The sequence below is a fragment of the Carassius gibelio genome, chromosome A6 (genome assembly GCF_023724105.1).
Source record: "Carassius gibelio isolate Cgi1373 ecotype wild population from Czech Republic chromosome A6, carGib1.2-hapl.c, whole genome shotgun sequence".
Classification (NCBI taxonomy): Eukaryota; Metazoa; Chordata; class Actinopteri; order Cypriniformes; family Cyprinidae; genus Carassius; species Carassius gibelio.
This window is the reverse complement of record NC_068376.1, coordinates 5,872,673-5,889,285: the sequence shown is the minus strand read 5'-3', so window position 1 is coordinate 5,889,285 and position 16,613 is coordinate 5,872,673. Positions and strand designations below refer to the sequence as shown.

Here is a 16,613-nt window from a genome sequence, read left to right as displayed (position 1 = left end):
AGAGGGAGAGAGAAGTGTGGCAGTATGCCACTGGTGAAGAGACAGCAGAGAGCTGAGTTAAGCAGGTGCTGCTGTTTCATTCACACACTTCCAAAAGCACTTGTCTTCACGTTCAGCCGTTCAATGGCTGTATTATAGCACCTTTACTTCCATCACTGCTACAACCATTAGAGGTAAGCATCTCTCTCTCACACACACGTTCACTCTCGCTGATGTGTTTGTAATGGTGAATGTGGGCTGTGGGCAGGCATTTGGGCGGCTCAATAAGCCGGCTGAAATGGATTCAATGCTTTTGAATGTGAAGGCAACAGAGGCGGTACTAGATCAAGGCTGTTGCAGGGAGAAACTGTGCTCAGGTCTGACCCACATCAGGGAGTCGTAGTGCGGTGGCACTGTGTGTCGCACAGAAAGACTTTGTCTTTTTCTCTGAACAAAAGTGACAGTGATGTAAATCTAAACTTTTGCAACTGGAGTGCATGGTGTGCTTTTTTGTATTAGTTTGTTTGATAGTGTAAGCATGCATGCTTAATAATAAAGGTCCTTGATGGCATCTATGGTTTCATGAAGAACCTTTGACATCCATGTAAACTTTTCATTCCACAAAAGATTCTTCATAGTAGAAAAGGCTCTTTAGATTATTAAAATGTTCTTCACAATAAGAGGGGAATTTTTTTTATTTTATGAATTGTTGACTGAATGTTTATTTCTGGAACCTAAAATGGTTCTTCAATGGCATTGCTGTGAAAACCTTTATTTTTAAAACAAAGTAAAGGCAAAGTAAATATATGTTTACAGCTACAATTGTTTTTTAGGGCTTTTTTTTTTTTTACTTTTTGTGTCAAGACCTGCAGTATGCAATGATGAAGACTGCCTATTAGTACTGCATACTGTGTGCAGCTCAGAGTGTGTGTGTGTGTGTGTGTGTGTGTGTGTGTGTGTGTGTGTGTGTGTGTGTGTGTGTGTGTGTGTGTGTGTGTGTGTGTGTGTGTGTGTATAAACCTGAAGCCCTAGAATGTTTCATTCAGTAAATTTGAGTGTCAGCCGACACACCCACGTCCCGCCCACAGTCTGTTTGCTGACCGTCTGATCCACGTTGCTGTTAAAACTGCAAGCACAATCCAAAAATTGTCCTTCAGCGTAGCCTATCAGGTGTAAAGAATCAACTGAAATCTACATTAACACAAACTCTTTCTAAACTTTCAAAATTGTAATTGTTTAAAAACTTAAAGAACTCACACTTTTTAAACTGTTACCATGTAGCTCAAACAACGAAGCATGTTGCCAGCAATGCCAAGGTCATGGGTTCAAATCCCAGGGAAAGCATGGACTGATAAAATCCTGAATATGATGAATTTGTGCTTTATAAACATTTCTTATGATTATCAATGTATAATGAAGAATTGTACATTTTTTAATTATTCGAAGGCCATGATCTGCGATGCCAGTTACATTTTGTTAAAATTGTAATTCAGCTTTCCCAGCAGTCAAGTGGCCTTTTCCTGTCTTTGGAGGTGGTTCTTGGTCAGAATAAGCTACAATCAGTGTGGACTAGACTTAATACTGCAAGTCAAAAGCCATACCCGAGATCATGTGGATTAAGTAATTAAATCAGAGTGTGCGGATGTGTCTTGGCCGTCATACAGAGGATAAAACAGACAGTCAGCAGCTGGTACTGAAGATTTCTGCACTGCGAGCGACACATAGAGACCCACATGCCCTCTTTTCTGTGTCTACACAGAGAGCATGAAACATCTGAGCACTGTCATAACATTCATCTTCAGATCAACACTCAACTTCAGATCATACTGGTTGTACAAGGGCCATTTTTCCTGTCTTTGAATCCGCTGCTGTTGTTTGAAATGCAACAGAGCTGAAAGATAGCAGCAAATCACTTGCAAGTGATCTGATAAGCATGTACTTCTGGTGAAGACCGTTATGGCATTTGGTTTACAAATATCTTCAAAAAAATATCTTACAAATATTTTCACACAGTAGGAGGGACAATATTAGGCTGTATTACACTTGGAATTATTCACTAAGGGTTCACTTTTTATCCCTGTTTTAAATAATCTAATCTTGTTCCTTGTTTAACACTGAAGCCCGGTTTAGAATTTTTTGAAGCATGGAGACACTGACATGAAGGAATTTCATGCTGTTGTTGACCAGACATAAATCGTATGAATCCTAAGTCCATTTCCATCACTAAATAAAATATAAAACAAGGTAATTACTTTTTATCTCACAATTCTACCTTTTATATTTGATTTAGATATCAACTTACAAAAAAGTAAGAACTGTGAGATACATACTTGCAATTCAGAATATTTTTCCCTGTCAGAATTGCATGATATTAAATTGCAATTAAAAATTACACTGAACAAAATTATAAACGCAACACTTTTGTTCTGGTCCCCATTTTTTATGAGCTGAACTTAAAGATCGAAGACCTTTTTCTACTGTATGTACACAAAATAACTATTTCTGTCAAATATTGTTTACAAATCTGTCTAAATCCGTGTTAGTGAGCACTTCTCCTTTGCCAAAATAATCCATCCACCTCACAGATGCTGACTGAAGGAATGTCCACCAGAGCTGTTGCCCATGAATTGAATGTTATTTTCTCTACTATGAGCAGTCTCCAAAGGCGTTTCAGAGAATTCTGCAGTACATCCGATCCAACCAACCTCACAACCTCAGATCACGTGTAACCACACCAACCCAGGACCTCCACATCCAGCATCTTCACCTCCGAGATCATTTGAGACCAGCCACCTGGACAGCTTTTGCAACAATTAGTTTTCATAACCAAAGAATTTCTGCACAAACTGTCAGAAACCATCTCAGGGGAGCTCATCCGCATGCTAGTCATCCTCGTCGGGGTCTCGACCTGACTGCAGTTTGTCGTTGTTACCGACTTGAGTGGGCAAATGCTCACATCCGATGGTGTCTGGCACTTTGGAGAGGAGTTCTCTTCACAGATGAATGACAGTTTTCACTGTACAGGGCAGATGGCATCGTGTGTGTGAGCGGTTTGCTGATATCAATGTGGATGTGGATCAAGTGGCTCATGGTGGCGGTGGGTTTATGGTATGGGCAGGTGTATATTATGGACAACGAACAAAGGAGCATTTTTTTGATGGCATTTTGAATGCACAGAGATCCTGTGATGAGATCCTGAGGCCCATTGTTATGCCATTCATCCACGACCATCACCTCATGTTGCAGCATGATAATGCACAGCCACATGCTGCAAGGATCTGTACACAATTCCTGGAAGCTGAAAACATCCCAGTTCTTGCATGGCCAGCAGCATACTCACCAGACATGTCACCCATTGAGCATGATTGGGATGCTCTTGATTGGCGTAACAACAGTGTGTTACAGTTCCTGCCAATATCTAGCAACTTATGATACTGACTGGTTTTTGGACCCCCATTCGCCCCCGCCCCCGGACCCACCAATACACTAAAACTGCACATTTTAGAGTGGCCTTTTATTGTGGCCAGCCTAAGGCACACCTGTGCAATAATCATGCTGTCTATATGCCACACCTGTGAGGTGGATGAAATATTTCGGCAAAGGAGAAGTGCTCACTAACACAGATTTAGGCAGATTTGTGAACTCGGAGTTGTGATTAATAAAGTCCAATTGAGATGTTTCTGTCATGCAATTCTGACTTTGTAACTTGCAAAAAGTCGCAAATACCTTTTTTATTTTTATACAGTAGTGGAAACAGCCTTCCATTTAAATCTGCTCTGGTTGTCTTTTAAATCATATTACCAAAAACAAAAAGACAAAAATTAAACACAGAAGGAAAATAAGTTTTTTTCATTGCTGATCGATATTTAACTGCTTTCCTCAGATGCTAAATAGTGTGTGAACGTTTCTTAGGTTGTACAAAGTGCATGAATATTTATTAAGGCTATTTATGATTGGTTGTCTGTTGATAAACTACTTGTAGTTACAAGCACTGTTTTTTTTACACATTGTATAATTGTGGCACTGCAATTTTGGGTCAGGACTGCATGCTAACTTTTTCTGGGTTTTGCATGTTTTTTTGTTGTTGTTGTTGTTTGTTTGTTTTTTACAAATACATGAAATATTTCTTTATCCAACATTTTTTCTCAAAAAAGAAAAAAATGGATGCCTCAGGATTTACTGTAAAACGCTATTTTTAGTGACTGACAGAATGTTTCTTTTATTGTTTATTTGATTCAGTTGTATTGGTGTAAATGGCATAAAAGTATACAGTACAAACAATTTCAATCATTTGGCTAACTTCCTTATCCAAAATCCAGTCCTCCAAAGACATGCTAGCCAATCCGATGTCAGCAAACCCTAGGTTTTTTTGTGGATTAGCATAATTCAGTTAGCCTCTACTGGTAGATACAGCTTAACTACACCCACCATTATGAGAACAAATGGCATCTTCCACCATTGGCATCCATTCAAAAGTAACCATGCATTCTGACAAGTAAATCATGTTTTATCAGTGCCCTATTTTTGAAGTGCTCTTAAAAGCATGAAATGGGATTATATTTATCTGCTGCCTTTCACATCACAGTTTAGGACAGTCACTTGTGCGGGATTTGGGACGTGTGCATTCTTGTGCTTCCATCAAGCAATCAATGGCAGAGAATTAGATATTCTTTAAATCTAGTTAATAGTGTCTTGCTAAAGTACCTGAGTTCTAGTGGCCAGAGCCTAAATAAGCTTTCAAGATACAATGTGAGCTAAAGACTCTTGCCTCGCTGTCCTTCCTGTCCCTTGTGCTCTTCTTGTTTCTAATGTGCTCCTTAGCAGTGTCCTGAATTTGTCTTTCCTTCTCTCAGTTGCTAAGAGTGTATGTTTTAAAGATCTCAGAGGATAGACATATCAGGGTGCCTTAGACTTCCCTTTGAAGATGGATTTCTTAAGAACGTACACACCTGTGCTCATTTTTCCTGTGCTGTGTGTTCACTGTAAATGCAGCGCCCCACTTTTCAGTGAGAGTTTCTGATGCATGTCAGTGGTTTGTCAGTGCATTGTTTATTGTAAAAACAGCGTTCCCAAGCGCTCAAACAAAAAACTGAGATTTTGATGGTTCACTTTCAAGAGTTTCAACAGTATAAAGTCATTACACCTACTCAACCAAATCAAGCTTTTAGGAATAAAGGATTATCCAGACGCAGCTGGTCCTCAGGACAAACTATAATGTGTAAGTGCCGCTGTCACTTCAGCAGTTACTCAGTGCAAAGCTTCAAACAGAATTTTAGACATGAGAACATGGCAGAAGTGTTTGAAGTTGTTGTTTGATTTAGCCCAGTTATGATTAGCCCAGCAAAAACAGATTGTTCCCTATTAGACTGCACTATAAAAATTAACAAAGTTTAACCTGTTAAAGTAATGTACTGTAAATGCTATGGTAAAAACCTGTTAATGGTACTGGTTCACAGTAAGTTCCCTTACTATATATCCTACAGTACGGTAGAAAAAAAGCATTGTGTGTACAATGTAATTTTACAGGAATTTTTGAAAGTGTTGTGTGAGACATTTGTCCTTTTTCAGCTCAAACCTCAGCATTTTTAGACGATGAATTTGAATGGGTCTGTGTAGATGGTGACAGCTACAAGATGTTTGTGGTTTTGTGTTTGCTGCTGGGCCTGAGGAACACAACGCTAAAGGCAGAAATGAAACCTCATGTTTTATTCATCTGTCTTTATTCATCCCTCTCCCCCTCATTATGCAACAATAGTGGAGAAAACATAAAAGTGATCGTGATCATTACAGAGGCTCAGAAGAGAGCTAAGATTTAATATTGTTGGTCTCTTTACTAATGTATTCTTATTTGCTGGGGGCCTTATGTATGTGAGTGTGTGCTTGTGACCTATACATCAAATGAGAGAATTCTGAAGTGCTGAAGTAAGATTCCTAATCTCAAATTTCAGCCCCTCATCCTAAAACTCATCTTCTGTTCAGCACAGTGGGAATTTGGTTTTATTTTTCTGCGAGTCCTTTTTAAATGAAACGACCGTGTAGTCACTGTGTTGATGATGTTCTTGATGCTGCACTGCTAGACAGGATTTCAATGTGAAGATACAGAGCTGGTGATGGAAAAATTATTGTCAATGCATAATAGTTTTATGGATAATCTCATGACATGGTGACATTGCTTATGGAATAGCTGCAATAATATGTCAGTTTATTTTGCTGTTGTGCAACAAATACATGCATCTGGATCCCTACCAACCTTCAATATTGGAGAGTGCTTTAATAAAGTACAATAATCTGATTACTTTTTCTCTCAGTAAAAATGTCATCTTTATTTTTGCCAGTAATTCCACATATTACTACGAGGATAAATATTTATGTGTAAACCATTTGAAACTTGGTTGCATCTGTTATAATTTTAGTTGACGTTTAAAAAATGTGCATGCCACCTGTGAGCTGACGGCGCACAGTTTTGTTCTTTTACACTATTTGTTGTAGCTTTTATCACACTAAAAAATTTGAAGGTTAGGGTTTTAGCTTAAAATATCTATAGTGGATTAATATCCCCCTGGGGGATATTAACTATAAACCTTTAACCTTTGTGGTTTGTAATGAATGCTTTTGTTTTATTCCAATGCTGCAGGGGTCAACACTGTATTTTTGAGAGCCAAAACATGGAAACAAGTTGGCATTTTAGCACTTCTGGTTCCATCATCCATTGTCTGTGGTTAACACAAGCTTGATCTTTATACATTTTCTTATACGACACAAGATACATCACTACCTGCTTGTGATTTATTTAAAAGCTTTTACACGTCTTTTTACAAGCTTTTACAAGGGACTAAATGAAACTACAGAGGTTGTCTGGGAGATTAAACTTGGAAACTCATCTATACTCACTAGTTTCACAGCCTCAATGTGTTTATAATCAAGCTCTCGAGAGGGTTTTTACAGTATGTAAGGACTGAAAGAGTTGTCAGAATGCAAACATGGTATATATCTATTCTTCAATATTCATAAAAGCGGTGTTGATTAAGAAAATTATGAAAAAATATGCAATAATCATAAACTTTTGTTGGTCACAGAGCTTATTTTCTGCAATAATCCAAATGCCAGTGGAAAAATCATTTTATCAAGGGTGATGTGAACTTACCAGTTGGCCTACAATAATATGTAACCCGTTCAATGCTCTAGAGCAGGGATCTTCAAATCTGGACCTCGAGATCCACTTTCCAGCAGAGTTTAGATCTAACCCTAATCAAACACACCTGAGCATGCTAATCAATGCCAATCAATGTCTTTGGGATCATTAGAAAATCACAGGCAGGTGACTTTGATCAGGGTTGGAGCTAAACTCTGCAGTGCATTGGAATGCCAGGGCAAGATTTGAGGAAGGGGGCTCTAGATTACATCTAAAATGTTGTCCAAAAGAACAATCCAACTTAGTGAGTGAGATGAACTCATTGAAATGACTGTTTCATGCCTGTGTTTTTTCTAGGTCTCTGACTGATATAGGCCTACTGAAGACAGAAGAGATGGACAGGAGGAGGATTGTGGGGAGAGAAGGAGTTAAGACCAGCAAATATATAGTGCCATGCTTCCTGTTTGTAGAGGTGAGGTGTTGACTTCTCAGTTCACCCTAGGCTTCCATATTCACATTTTTTGTCATGAACATTATGCCATGGCTTTTTGAATGAAACTAAAAGGAATTTAAGATTTTAAAGTCTTCAAAGGGTTAGTACATCCTCTTGGGTCATCTTGTTCCACGTTCAACTCACCAAGTTGGTTGTGTCTGTCAATTCACCATGGGAATACTTTAAGAAAGATTTTTTAATGAATAGTTCAATTCTACAGTAAGTAAATAACTTTAAATTGTCGCTTTGTATTCCATGGAAACAATGAACAGAATACAGGTTTGGAATGACATCTGGATGTGCAGATGAGTAAATAATGTCAGAATTTCTTTAGTTTGTGGTGCAGCTTTGTATGATGGTACTGAATTCAGAAAACACGTTTTAAAAGTGTTCAACATTATTCAGTAAGAAAGAGGAGAGGTGTTTTTTTTTTCTAACACTCCACCTGGGACATGCACTTCCAATTTCGAAAATCCATGGAGCAGAAATACATTCAACTGTACCTGAAACTCTGCTCCCCTGAAACATTAGAGTCACACAGGGCACCTGACTGTGACGCATAACTCACTTAATATTAGCAGGAACGGTACAGTCATCTTTTGAACTCAGACAACACTATACTGTCAGGCTGCCGAAAGTCATTGACCTCTTTACTCATCTGTGATGTTTTCTTCCCACATCCTTGTTGGCTTCTACGTAGGTCTCAGAGGCAAATACCTTCAAAAGCACTCTTAATTAATCCTGCTAATGAGCAGTGTTAGCATACACAGCGTCTGATTGCTTCAGTCGCTTTAGGCCCAGTGCAGAGGGAAAGATTCCAGACAAACACGCTTGCATCAGCCTTACATAGAAATTTGATGGGACTTAAAAATTCATAGGCTTTCCAGAGTTACCAAACGTACATATTTACATTGCCAAAATACACATTTTATGTTCAGTTGTTTTCAACTGGTTTTGCTTCATTAGATATCAAGCAATGACCCAACAAAGAACCAAAGTTGTTAGTTTATGAAATAAAAATAAAAAAAATAAAATTGCATTTTCCATGCAAATAAAATTAGTGGGGTCCACTGCTATTTTGGACATTCATGATAACTCCTTTTATGTTAGAGAAGAAAGAATGTCATACTAGTTTGGAACATCATACTCAGAATGACAGAATTATTTTTACCCAGTAATATGCAAAATTATTACTACGATGTAGACTGAATGAGTAAATTGACCTTTGTTGGATTTCAGTCGTTTCTGGCTCTAAACTTTAACCCAGTTTATCCCTGCTGCAATTGAACATGAAATGAGTATTAATTTTAATATTGCGTAGTGTAGTTTTGTTCAAGGTTTTCAGGACACACCTGTGATCCATTTTAGGCTTAAAACACACCTTTTTAGAACCAATGTCCTAAAGATGGATCTGAGGAATACATTTAATGGGCTTCAAGAAAATAGCAGGAATGGGCTCTAAAGAATATTTGGAATATAGTAAATTACCATAAACTCAAACGGCTGCCATTTCGCAGATGCTGTTCATCCAGCTTTTAACCTAGAATGCATAATGCGTGGTGATATAACTCCCAGACAGAGTTTGAGATTGGAGCTCTTGAAGCCTCAGCATTAGCCAGCACGTCCCCAGACCACCCACAGTCCACGCACAGACCATCTGCAAACTTCACACTAAATTAAAAAAAACATTTGAAAAGTTCTAATCTGATTGGCTGCTCTACAGTTTCCACAGAGGAGCAAGATTTTGTTTACAGGTGACCAGACTTCTACAGATAGTATATACTTCTGAGAAGTTTGTTGTTGAATTTTTCTCATGCCATCTTAAAAAAAAAAAAGATTACCTTGGCAACCTCTGAATCCACAAAAGGACAAAAGCTGTTTTAATAACATTCTAACTTCTATTATTTCTATAACTTCTATTATTACAGTTGTTTAATTACTGCTCTCATCTCTATTTTGACTCATTATTTGATCAGAAATTAAAACTAAAGTTAAAACTTTGAAGATTTTTTATTTTAATGCGTTGAGAAAACCAGACACCACTCATTTAGAACATGAGGAGGTTATTTGATAATAATGTATAATAATGTTTCATGGAATGCCTGCTTTGTCACAGTGTGTACTAAGTAGTAAGCTAGTATTCCAAGCACACCAGCCCTGTACAAACTCCTCAGTGTCTCCAGCATGCTTTCATGTAGTAAAATAGCGCTCTCTGCTGGAGTCCAGCAAGCCCTTGTGGCGCAGTGTCCCCTGTTCTACATCTCATTATCTGTTGCATTTGGTAAAATTGTCTCAGGCGTTTTTCTTTCCCCTTTCCTTGATGCAGTTCCAGCTCGGTTTCATTTCGTGCTTCGTCTCATCACTGTGGGACATATGTTATCTGCCCATTAAAAGTTAGAGTATCTCTCAGCACAGATGAGCTCTATCAATGAACTCTTGCTGTGGCTTAAACTGCTTTCTACAGTGTCTCCAAAATAAGGACACTGAAACATGACAGATTCTGAGCTGATTGGATTCTTCAAGAGTTCATTTACTTTCCATTTAGAAACTCACTTCACTATTGTCATACCTGTTTAACTGGATTATATATGTATAGAATCCTTATCATACTGACCTTAATCAAAGTGCTAATGCTATTCTAATGCAAGGTCTGGGACGTTACTGCAGGGTTGGTTGTTTGATCTCAGACTATATTTGTGAAAAAAAAAAAGGCAAAACGATGAATCAAAAATAATGACTTGTATATATGACTTGCATGAAAATTATTATTTCAGTAGTGTTGCAATGTAAGAATCATACAATATGTAAAAATATAAAAATACTTCAAATGCATCTGTCATGTTTTTCTTTTTACCTGTAAAAGTTGTAAACCACCGTTATTGATGTACTATTATAGTTTTTGTTCATATTTTTACTTTAATATATATATTAGTTTTAATTGGGTTTCATGTAGTTTTACTTGTAGTTAACAATGATAACCCCGGTTTGTATAACGTGCAATACATTGTTAAACTAAAAATGTGTAGAAACAAATTTCATTTAGAAATTTCTTGTATTTCTAGCATTTTAACCTACTCTTTGTTTCATTTACAACTTAAAAAATGTTTTACAGTGTCATATTTACACTGCAAGAGCATTGATTATTTTATAATCGATTGAGTGCAGTGGAGACATATTGATTCTCTAAATCTTGAATCTTCCAGTTGGGATTTGAACCTGCAACCTTTGAAATATCTGCCCAGCTGCTCACCTCATGAACTGCCACCACCCAGCGTTCTTGTAATCTGTTAGACATGTTTAGTTAGGGTTCAGTTTTTGAAGTCCCCGCTTATGTCCCCCAGAGGAGATAACTCATTCCCGTGTCAGTGTTCAGCGTGTGTGTTGCTGGAGATTAGATAAGAGACTAATTCTGAACTTCCACAGAACAGCAGAAGTGGGAGGAACACATGGAAATATTTGCCAAGAGGAGAGATCATTATTTTGATCACAGTTTGTCTTAGTTCTTTTCAGGCCAATCACAAAAGCAAGTCAAAAGCAAATTAGAGGACGAATGCAAGGTGTTGCATGAAAAATATAATGGTAAAATATGTAACTTAAAGAAAATATACATTAGGAAAATGTATCCAAGTAGGGAAACAGAAGTGCTCAGTAGAAACCAATAAAAAGCACATACAATGTAAAAGAATAATATGTTATTGGAAAAACCTAAATATGTGACATCAAAGAATGTCTATCTATAAATAATAAATTAGGCTCTCTGGGGGAAAAAATGAGATCTGGTAGAATTTGAGGAGTTAGTACACAAAAAATAACTCTGAAAAGATTATTCTGTTCTTTTTTTCTTCTATTTTGTTGTCCTAAAATAAGTCTTCTGTTTTCTACTTTTTGTAATAGTAAAACATACACTAATGTGTTCTCTTGCATGCAAAAATACATGGGCAATCGTGCAGTTATTTCACTGAATAATTGGTAGACGTGCATCTATGAATTCTCAAATCAGCATTAATTAGGTAACTTGCTGAAGCAAACAACTATAAAACCATTCAAAAGAGTTCCCTTCAAAGTTTTCTCTTTTGAGGTTTACTGACCCAGTTTGTTATTCATCTCAAAAGAGTTATTTTAACCACGTATGGGCATCATTGAACATCCTACAGCTTCACTGAGCCAGTTTTATTATCCCACACCTTCTCTCTGTCCCTTTAATTTTTTTTTCATCTATAGAAAAATAGATGAACAAGTTGTAAAACCCAAATGTCATGCAGCCTACACTACAAACAGAGTCCTTTCTGCACTCAGTACAGCAGTGTCATTTCCCCAGGTCGGGTGCAACAGAGTATTGCATTGCTTAGTTATTGTAAAAAGCCTAATGCATGCTAAACAAAAGATGTATCTAATTTCTCAGCTAGTGACTCCTTGGGGTTTTTGGAACGGGAGGAATAAGTGTAATAGAAATGATCCACTTCTGTACAAAGTTTTTCTATTTGTACTTCTATAAAGCACATAACTTTTTGCATAGCATTCCCACCATCTGTTCACCACAGTTTTGCATGTGGCACTAAAGCATTTTTTCCATCACTCTGCATAAAAGCATTAAGCATAAATCCCTTTGTGTTTGGGATGTGTTGATATGTACACACACAGTATGTAACTCTAACTCTAATATAATGTATGATTCAGCAAATTGCAAAGTAGCTTATGCAATAAGACAACCATCGTGGTTTTTTGTTTTCTGTCAACTGACTAAAGACAGCCTCTTGGATGAAATATAAATAATCAATATATCTGTGGCAGGTAGGTCTGAATTTATTTATTTTTTCTTATTTTGTGGACTGATTTAAAATACAGTATTGTGACCAGCAGAGGGCATATTATCCCACTGGTTTGGAAGTTCCCTGGCAATTTTTTATTTAGGTGAGACAAACTGTAATATTCCTGTGTTTTATATATATATATATATATATATATATATATATATATATATATATATATATATATATATATATATATATAAAATTTGTTTCCAGATAAAAGCTCTTTTTATATGGTCATTTGTCAGGAAGGCTTATTTAACTCACAATTAGTGGTTAGAAAATGGTAGCAAGATCACCCTGCTGAAAACAGACAAACTAAAAAGTTAAATTCTGCATGAGATTTGCTGGTTTTAAGTGGCTTAAGGTTGATCTTCTGGCCAGCCTGGTGAAGCTGAAGCTGGTTTGGCTAATCTGTCAGCTGGTCCACAAACCAGCTTGGTCTAGCTGGGAGACTGGTTGAAGCTGTTTTTTCCTCTCTTCTGTGCAAAAGAGCTAACAGCAATAGCTAAAATTCACCAAAGACATGTCCTTTCTCTCTGTCACCATCTTGTCAGTTTTTGACAGAGTGGCAGAGTTAGCGTGATGGCTACATTTTTATTTGCTGGCACAGCAGTTGAAAAATCATCAAGACTGAAAAGTTGACTAAGCAATCGACTCGCTCTGTGAAACTGATTTGTGCCCATCTGTCCTGCTGTTTATGTGAATGTGTGACCTTTCTTCTCCAACATTGCTAAACAAGAGCACATGCCTTCTGTTCGCAATTAGCACATCTATTAAAAATGAGTTAATGAACTAAATTTTGTCACTCCTGTCAGGTCTTTGTGCAATGCACCCCCCCCCCCCCCCTTTAATATCAGGCCTTGTCATTGAATGAATGCACAGTATACAAAGTCACATCTGCTTTCATTGCCTTTCAAACGTGTAATTGATTTTCTCTTACTTGTCCTGGTCATAATTTTGCATAAAACTATTTTGAACTTTAAAAGCGTAATTATAGGACATATGGGACATGATGTAAAATAATTCAGCACACAGAGTTTAGGATGTTCTTATGCTCACCAAGGCTGTTTTTATTAATGCAATAAAATATAATTATAATTTTAAAATAACTGTTTTCTCATTTAATATATTTTACAATGTTATTTATTCGTGTGATGAACGAATCTGAATTTTTAGCATCATTACTTCAGGCTTTAGTTTAACATGATCCTTCAGAAATCATTCAGATATGCTGATTTGTTCATCTTATTTTTATCAATGTTGAAAGTTATGCTGCTTAACCTTTTCTTGACTCTTTAATGTATAGAAAGTTCAAAAGAACAGCATTTATTAGAATTTTCGTAAATTTATTATAGTAAATTTTACCTTCAGTTTAATCTGTCTTTAAACAAGGCATGATAAATAAATAAAATATATATATATATATATATATATATATATATATATATATATATATATATATATATATGAATGTGGAAGGATTCAAATGGGGTTTGTCTTATATTAGCCGGCAAAAGGATCTTCAGATAAACTGGTACATGAAAATCAGCCATCAGGATTTGTTTCAAGTAATGAGTTCCTTACCAGAAAGGATTTGAATTACAAAAATATGAATTTCATTTGTAAATAAATTAATTATTAGGCTTTTCTCCAGATCGATTCTCCATGGTTGGCCAGGATTGTGAGTCGGCTCGTAACAAACAAGTTTGTGTGTCTCATTACAAGGAGGAGATACTTTATGAGTCTTCTTCACCCACAGTATTGCTTTTGTTTAAAAGGAAATCGATGTAATAATTGGCACTTTAATGAACTAAATCATACTATTGAATGATAACCGTATAATATTAGTCAGATCCGTTTCTAGTTTGGTGTTGATGAAAGGCCATTGATGTGGCTGTCGAGTTACCAATGACAAAAAAACGGTAAGGAAGCACTGTGAGGGGTTACAAAGCAGACTAGAGCTGGAGGCAGAACTCTGTTGATTGCTTTTAGATTTATAAGAGCAGAAAACTCATGTTCATGAGATAGGAGCTAGAAATAACATGAAAGCACGCACAGCAGGAGGAGTCAGCAGAAAATATCTTACTGGAGTAGAGCAAAAATGAAGTAATAAGTAGGCAACAGTTTATACAAGAGCATCTTGGATTTTCAGAATTGTTTATCAGGCACTGATGAATTGTTTATCTCAAGCACTGATGAATTTGGCAATGATCACCACTGCCAATGATCCCAACAAGACCGAGATGAGACTAGGTTTCTTTAGGCTCTGACATTTTTTATTTGTAAACGTAGACATTTTGAGATCTAAAATGTTCCTGTGTCTCTGCTGGAAGGTTTTCAAAGGTTTATGTCAAGGACTAATCACCACAGAGGGATGCATTACCCCGGAGTGCTCAATAACTATTAGTTTTACAATTCTCAGGTCAATAACACATCATTATATCAATAACAATACTTTGTCAAATTTGATCACTGTGTTGATTTCCACAACACTGAACTATTGAGCTTCACGAAGCTGATATGTGTAAACAAAATAATGATAAAGACTGACTTACCAATGTTAGAAAATGTATAATATAATGTTATTTTTAAAAGGGAATAAATATTACAACACAACAGGGTTGAACAGAAAATACAGGAATAAAGACAAATTCACTGTTTTCTTACCACTAGAAAAACAATGAAACCATGGCATTGTGATTTCAATAAAAGTTATCTTATTTTTATTTTATTTTTTTAACCCAGTGTAATTTTAATGTATGGAGACATATGCAAATAGGCTTTTTTAAAGAATTATTATATTAGAATCAATTAGAAAAAAAACAACTCAAATTTATTGGAAAATTGAGTTGGTCTAATGTAAACCAGCTGTTAGTTCCAAACTATAAGTCGAGCCACAGTTTAGGCTAAATATGTTACCCTGTTTCCCATTCTGCCATTGCATTTTTATTTCATGTTTGTTTTGTTTATTGCTTGAAAATACAAATTGGTAACTTAAACAAAAACATTCTGTATGTACAGAATATATTGTTCAGGGTTGTCAGTCAGCATTTTCTGAAGATTCTTAAAAAAAGCATATCATTTCACTGTCCATTTCAGTTTCAGGCCCTTTTTATACCCTATTCTGTGAAAGTGTCTTTCCATCAATTTTTGTAATAAATAGCATGCTATTTATCTTTGCTGCCTGAAAATCTAAAAGAACTGTATGTTATATTTGTAGCGATGTACCCATTTCCTCTCCCGCTGTGAGCACAGATGCACACGCCTCCCCTTCCTCCCTCTCTCTCTCTCTCTCTCCCTCGCTCCCAGGGTTTCTGTCTCTCATCCTTCCAGTCCTCCTCTCTCTCTCTCTCTCTCACACTCTTGTGCTCTACTACATTGCCATCTCTTTTTCTCCTCCCCTATTTTCTTCTCTACCTTGATCATTCTCATTTGCTTGTTTTCTTTTCCTTAAAATGCCTGTCTTTCTTTATTTGTGTCTTCCATGCCTCTCTTTTTTTTTATTTCTATAGATAGGCACAGCTGAAGAGATTCTAGCTGTTCTCTCAGCATCCTTCCATGCAGCCTTCACTCATTCACGCCACCAGATCTTCTGTCCCTTCTCTCACGGGGGAGAATTGTTTATTCCCTCACTCAGCCTCAGATTCCGACTGCAGCTCGTGTTTTATTCCAGAACGCCACCATCCACATATTAGAACGGATTTTTTATTCTAAACTGGAATCATGTTCTATTTCCAGCTGGTGATCATGGCAGGAACGGTTCTCCTGGCATACTACTTTGAGTATACGGACACGTTCCCGGTGCACGTTCAAGGATTCTTCTGCTTCGATAAAGCCTTCTCCAAGCCGTATCCAGGACCTGAAGATGACAGCAAAGCTCCTCCGGTGCTGGTGTATTCGCTGGTCACCGCCATCCCCACCGTCACCGTAAGAGTTCTACTGCCATTCATAAACTCACACTCCTCTGAGGTGCCACACGTGTGTGTGCGTCATTGTTTGGGTGTGTAAGATCACTAATGAGTGTAAATGTGTGCTACGTGTTTTATGCATATGATATTTTACAAGCTCATTCAACTCATTTGTTAACAACCTGGATAAAAGACTTTTGATTTCTTCCTACCTAAAGAGAAATGAAAAATACACACAATGTGACTTTTACGTATTGTCTACATGCAACATAGCTATAAAATGTGAAAAG

The 16,613-nt window shown here is 36.9% G+C and overlaps 1 protein-coding gene across 4 annotated transcripts in view; it reads left to right on the top strand.

Annotated features, from left to right (window-relative positions):
- The window catches only part of plppr2b (phospholipid phosphatase related 2b), a 41,675-nt gene that overhangs the window by 4,507 nt on the left and 20,555 nt on the right, over window positions 1-16,613 (top strand). For 2 of the 4 annotated variants that reach the window (XM_052600562.1, XM_052600563.1), the window contains exon 1: window positions 15,764-16,342. In XM_052600562.1, the coding sequence (XP_052456522.1) occupies window positions 16,139-16,342 (204 nt within the window). In that variant the 5' untranslated portion in view covers window positions 15,764-16,138. Of the gene's footprint in view, window positions 1-31; window positions 174-7,468; window positions 7,584-15,763; window positions 16,343-16,613 lie in introns of those variants that run through there. The other 2 variants (XM_052600561.1, XM_052600560.1) reach the window with 2 other exon arrangements.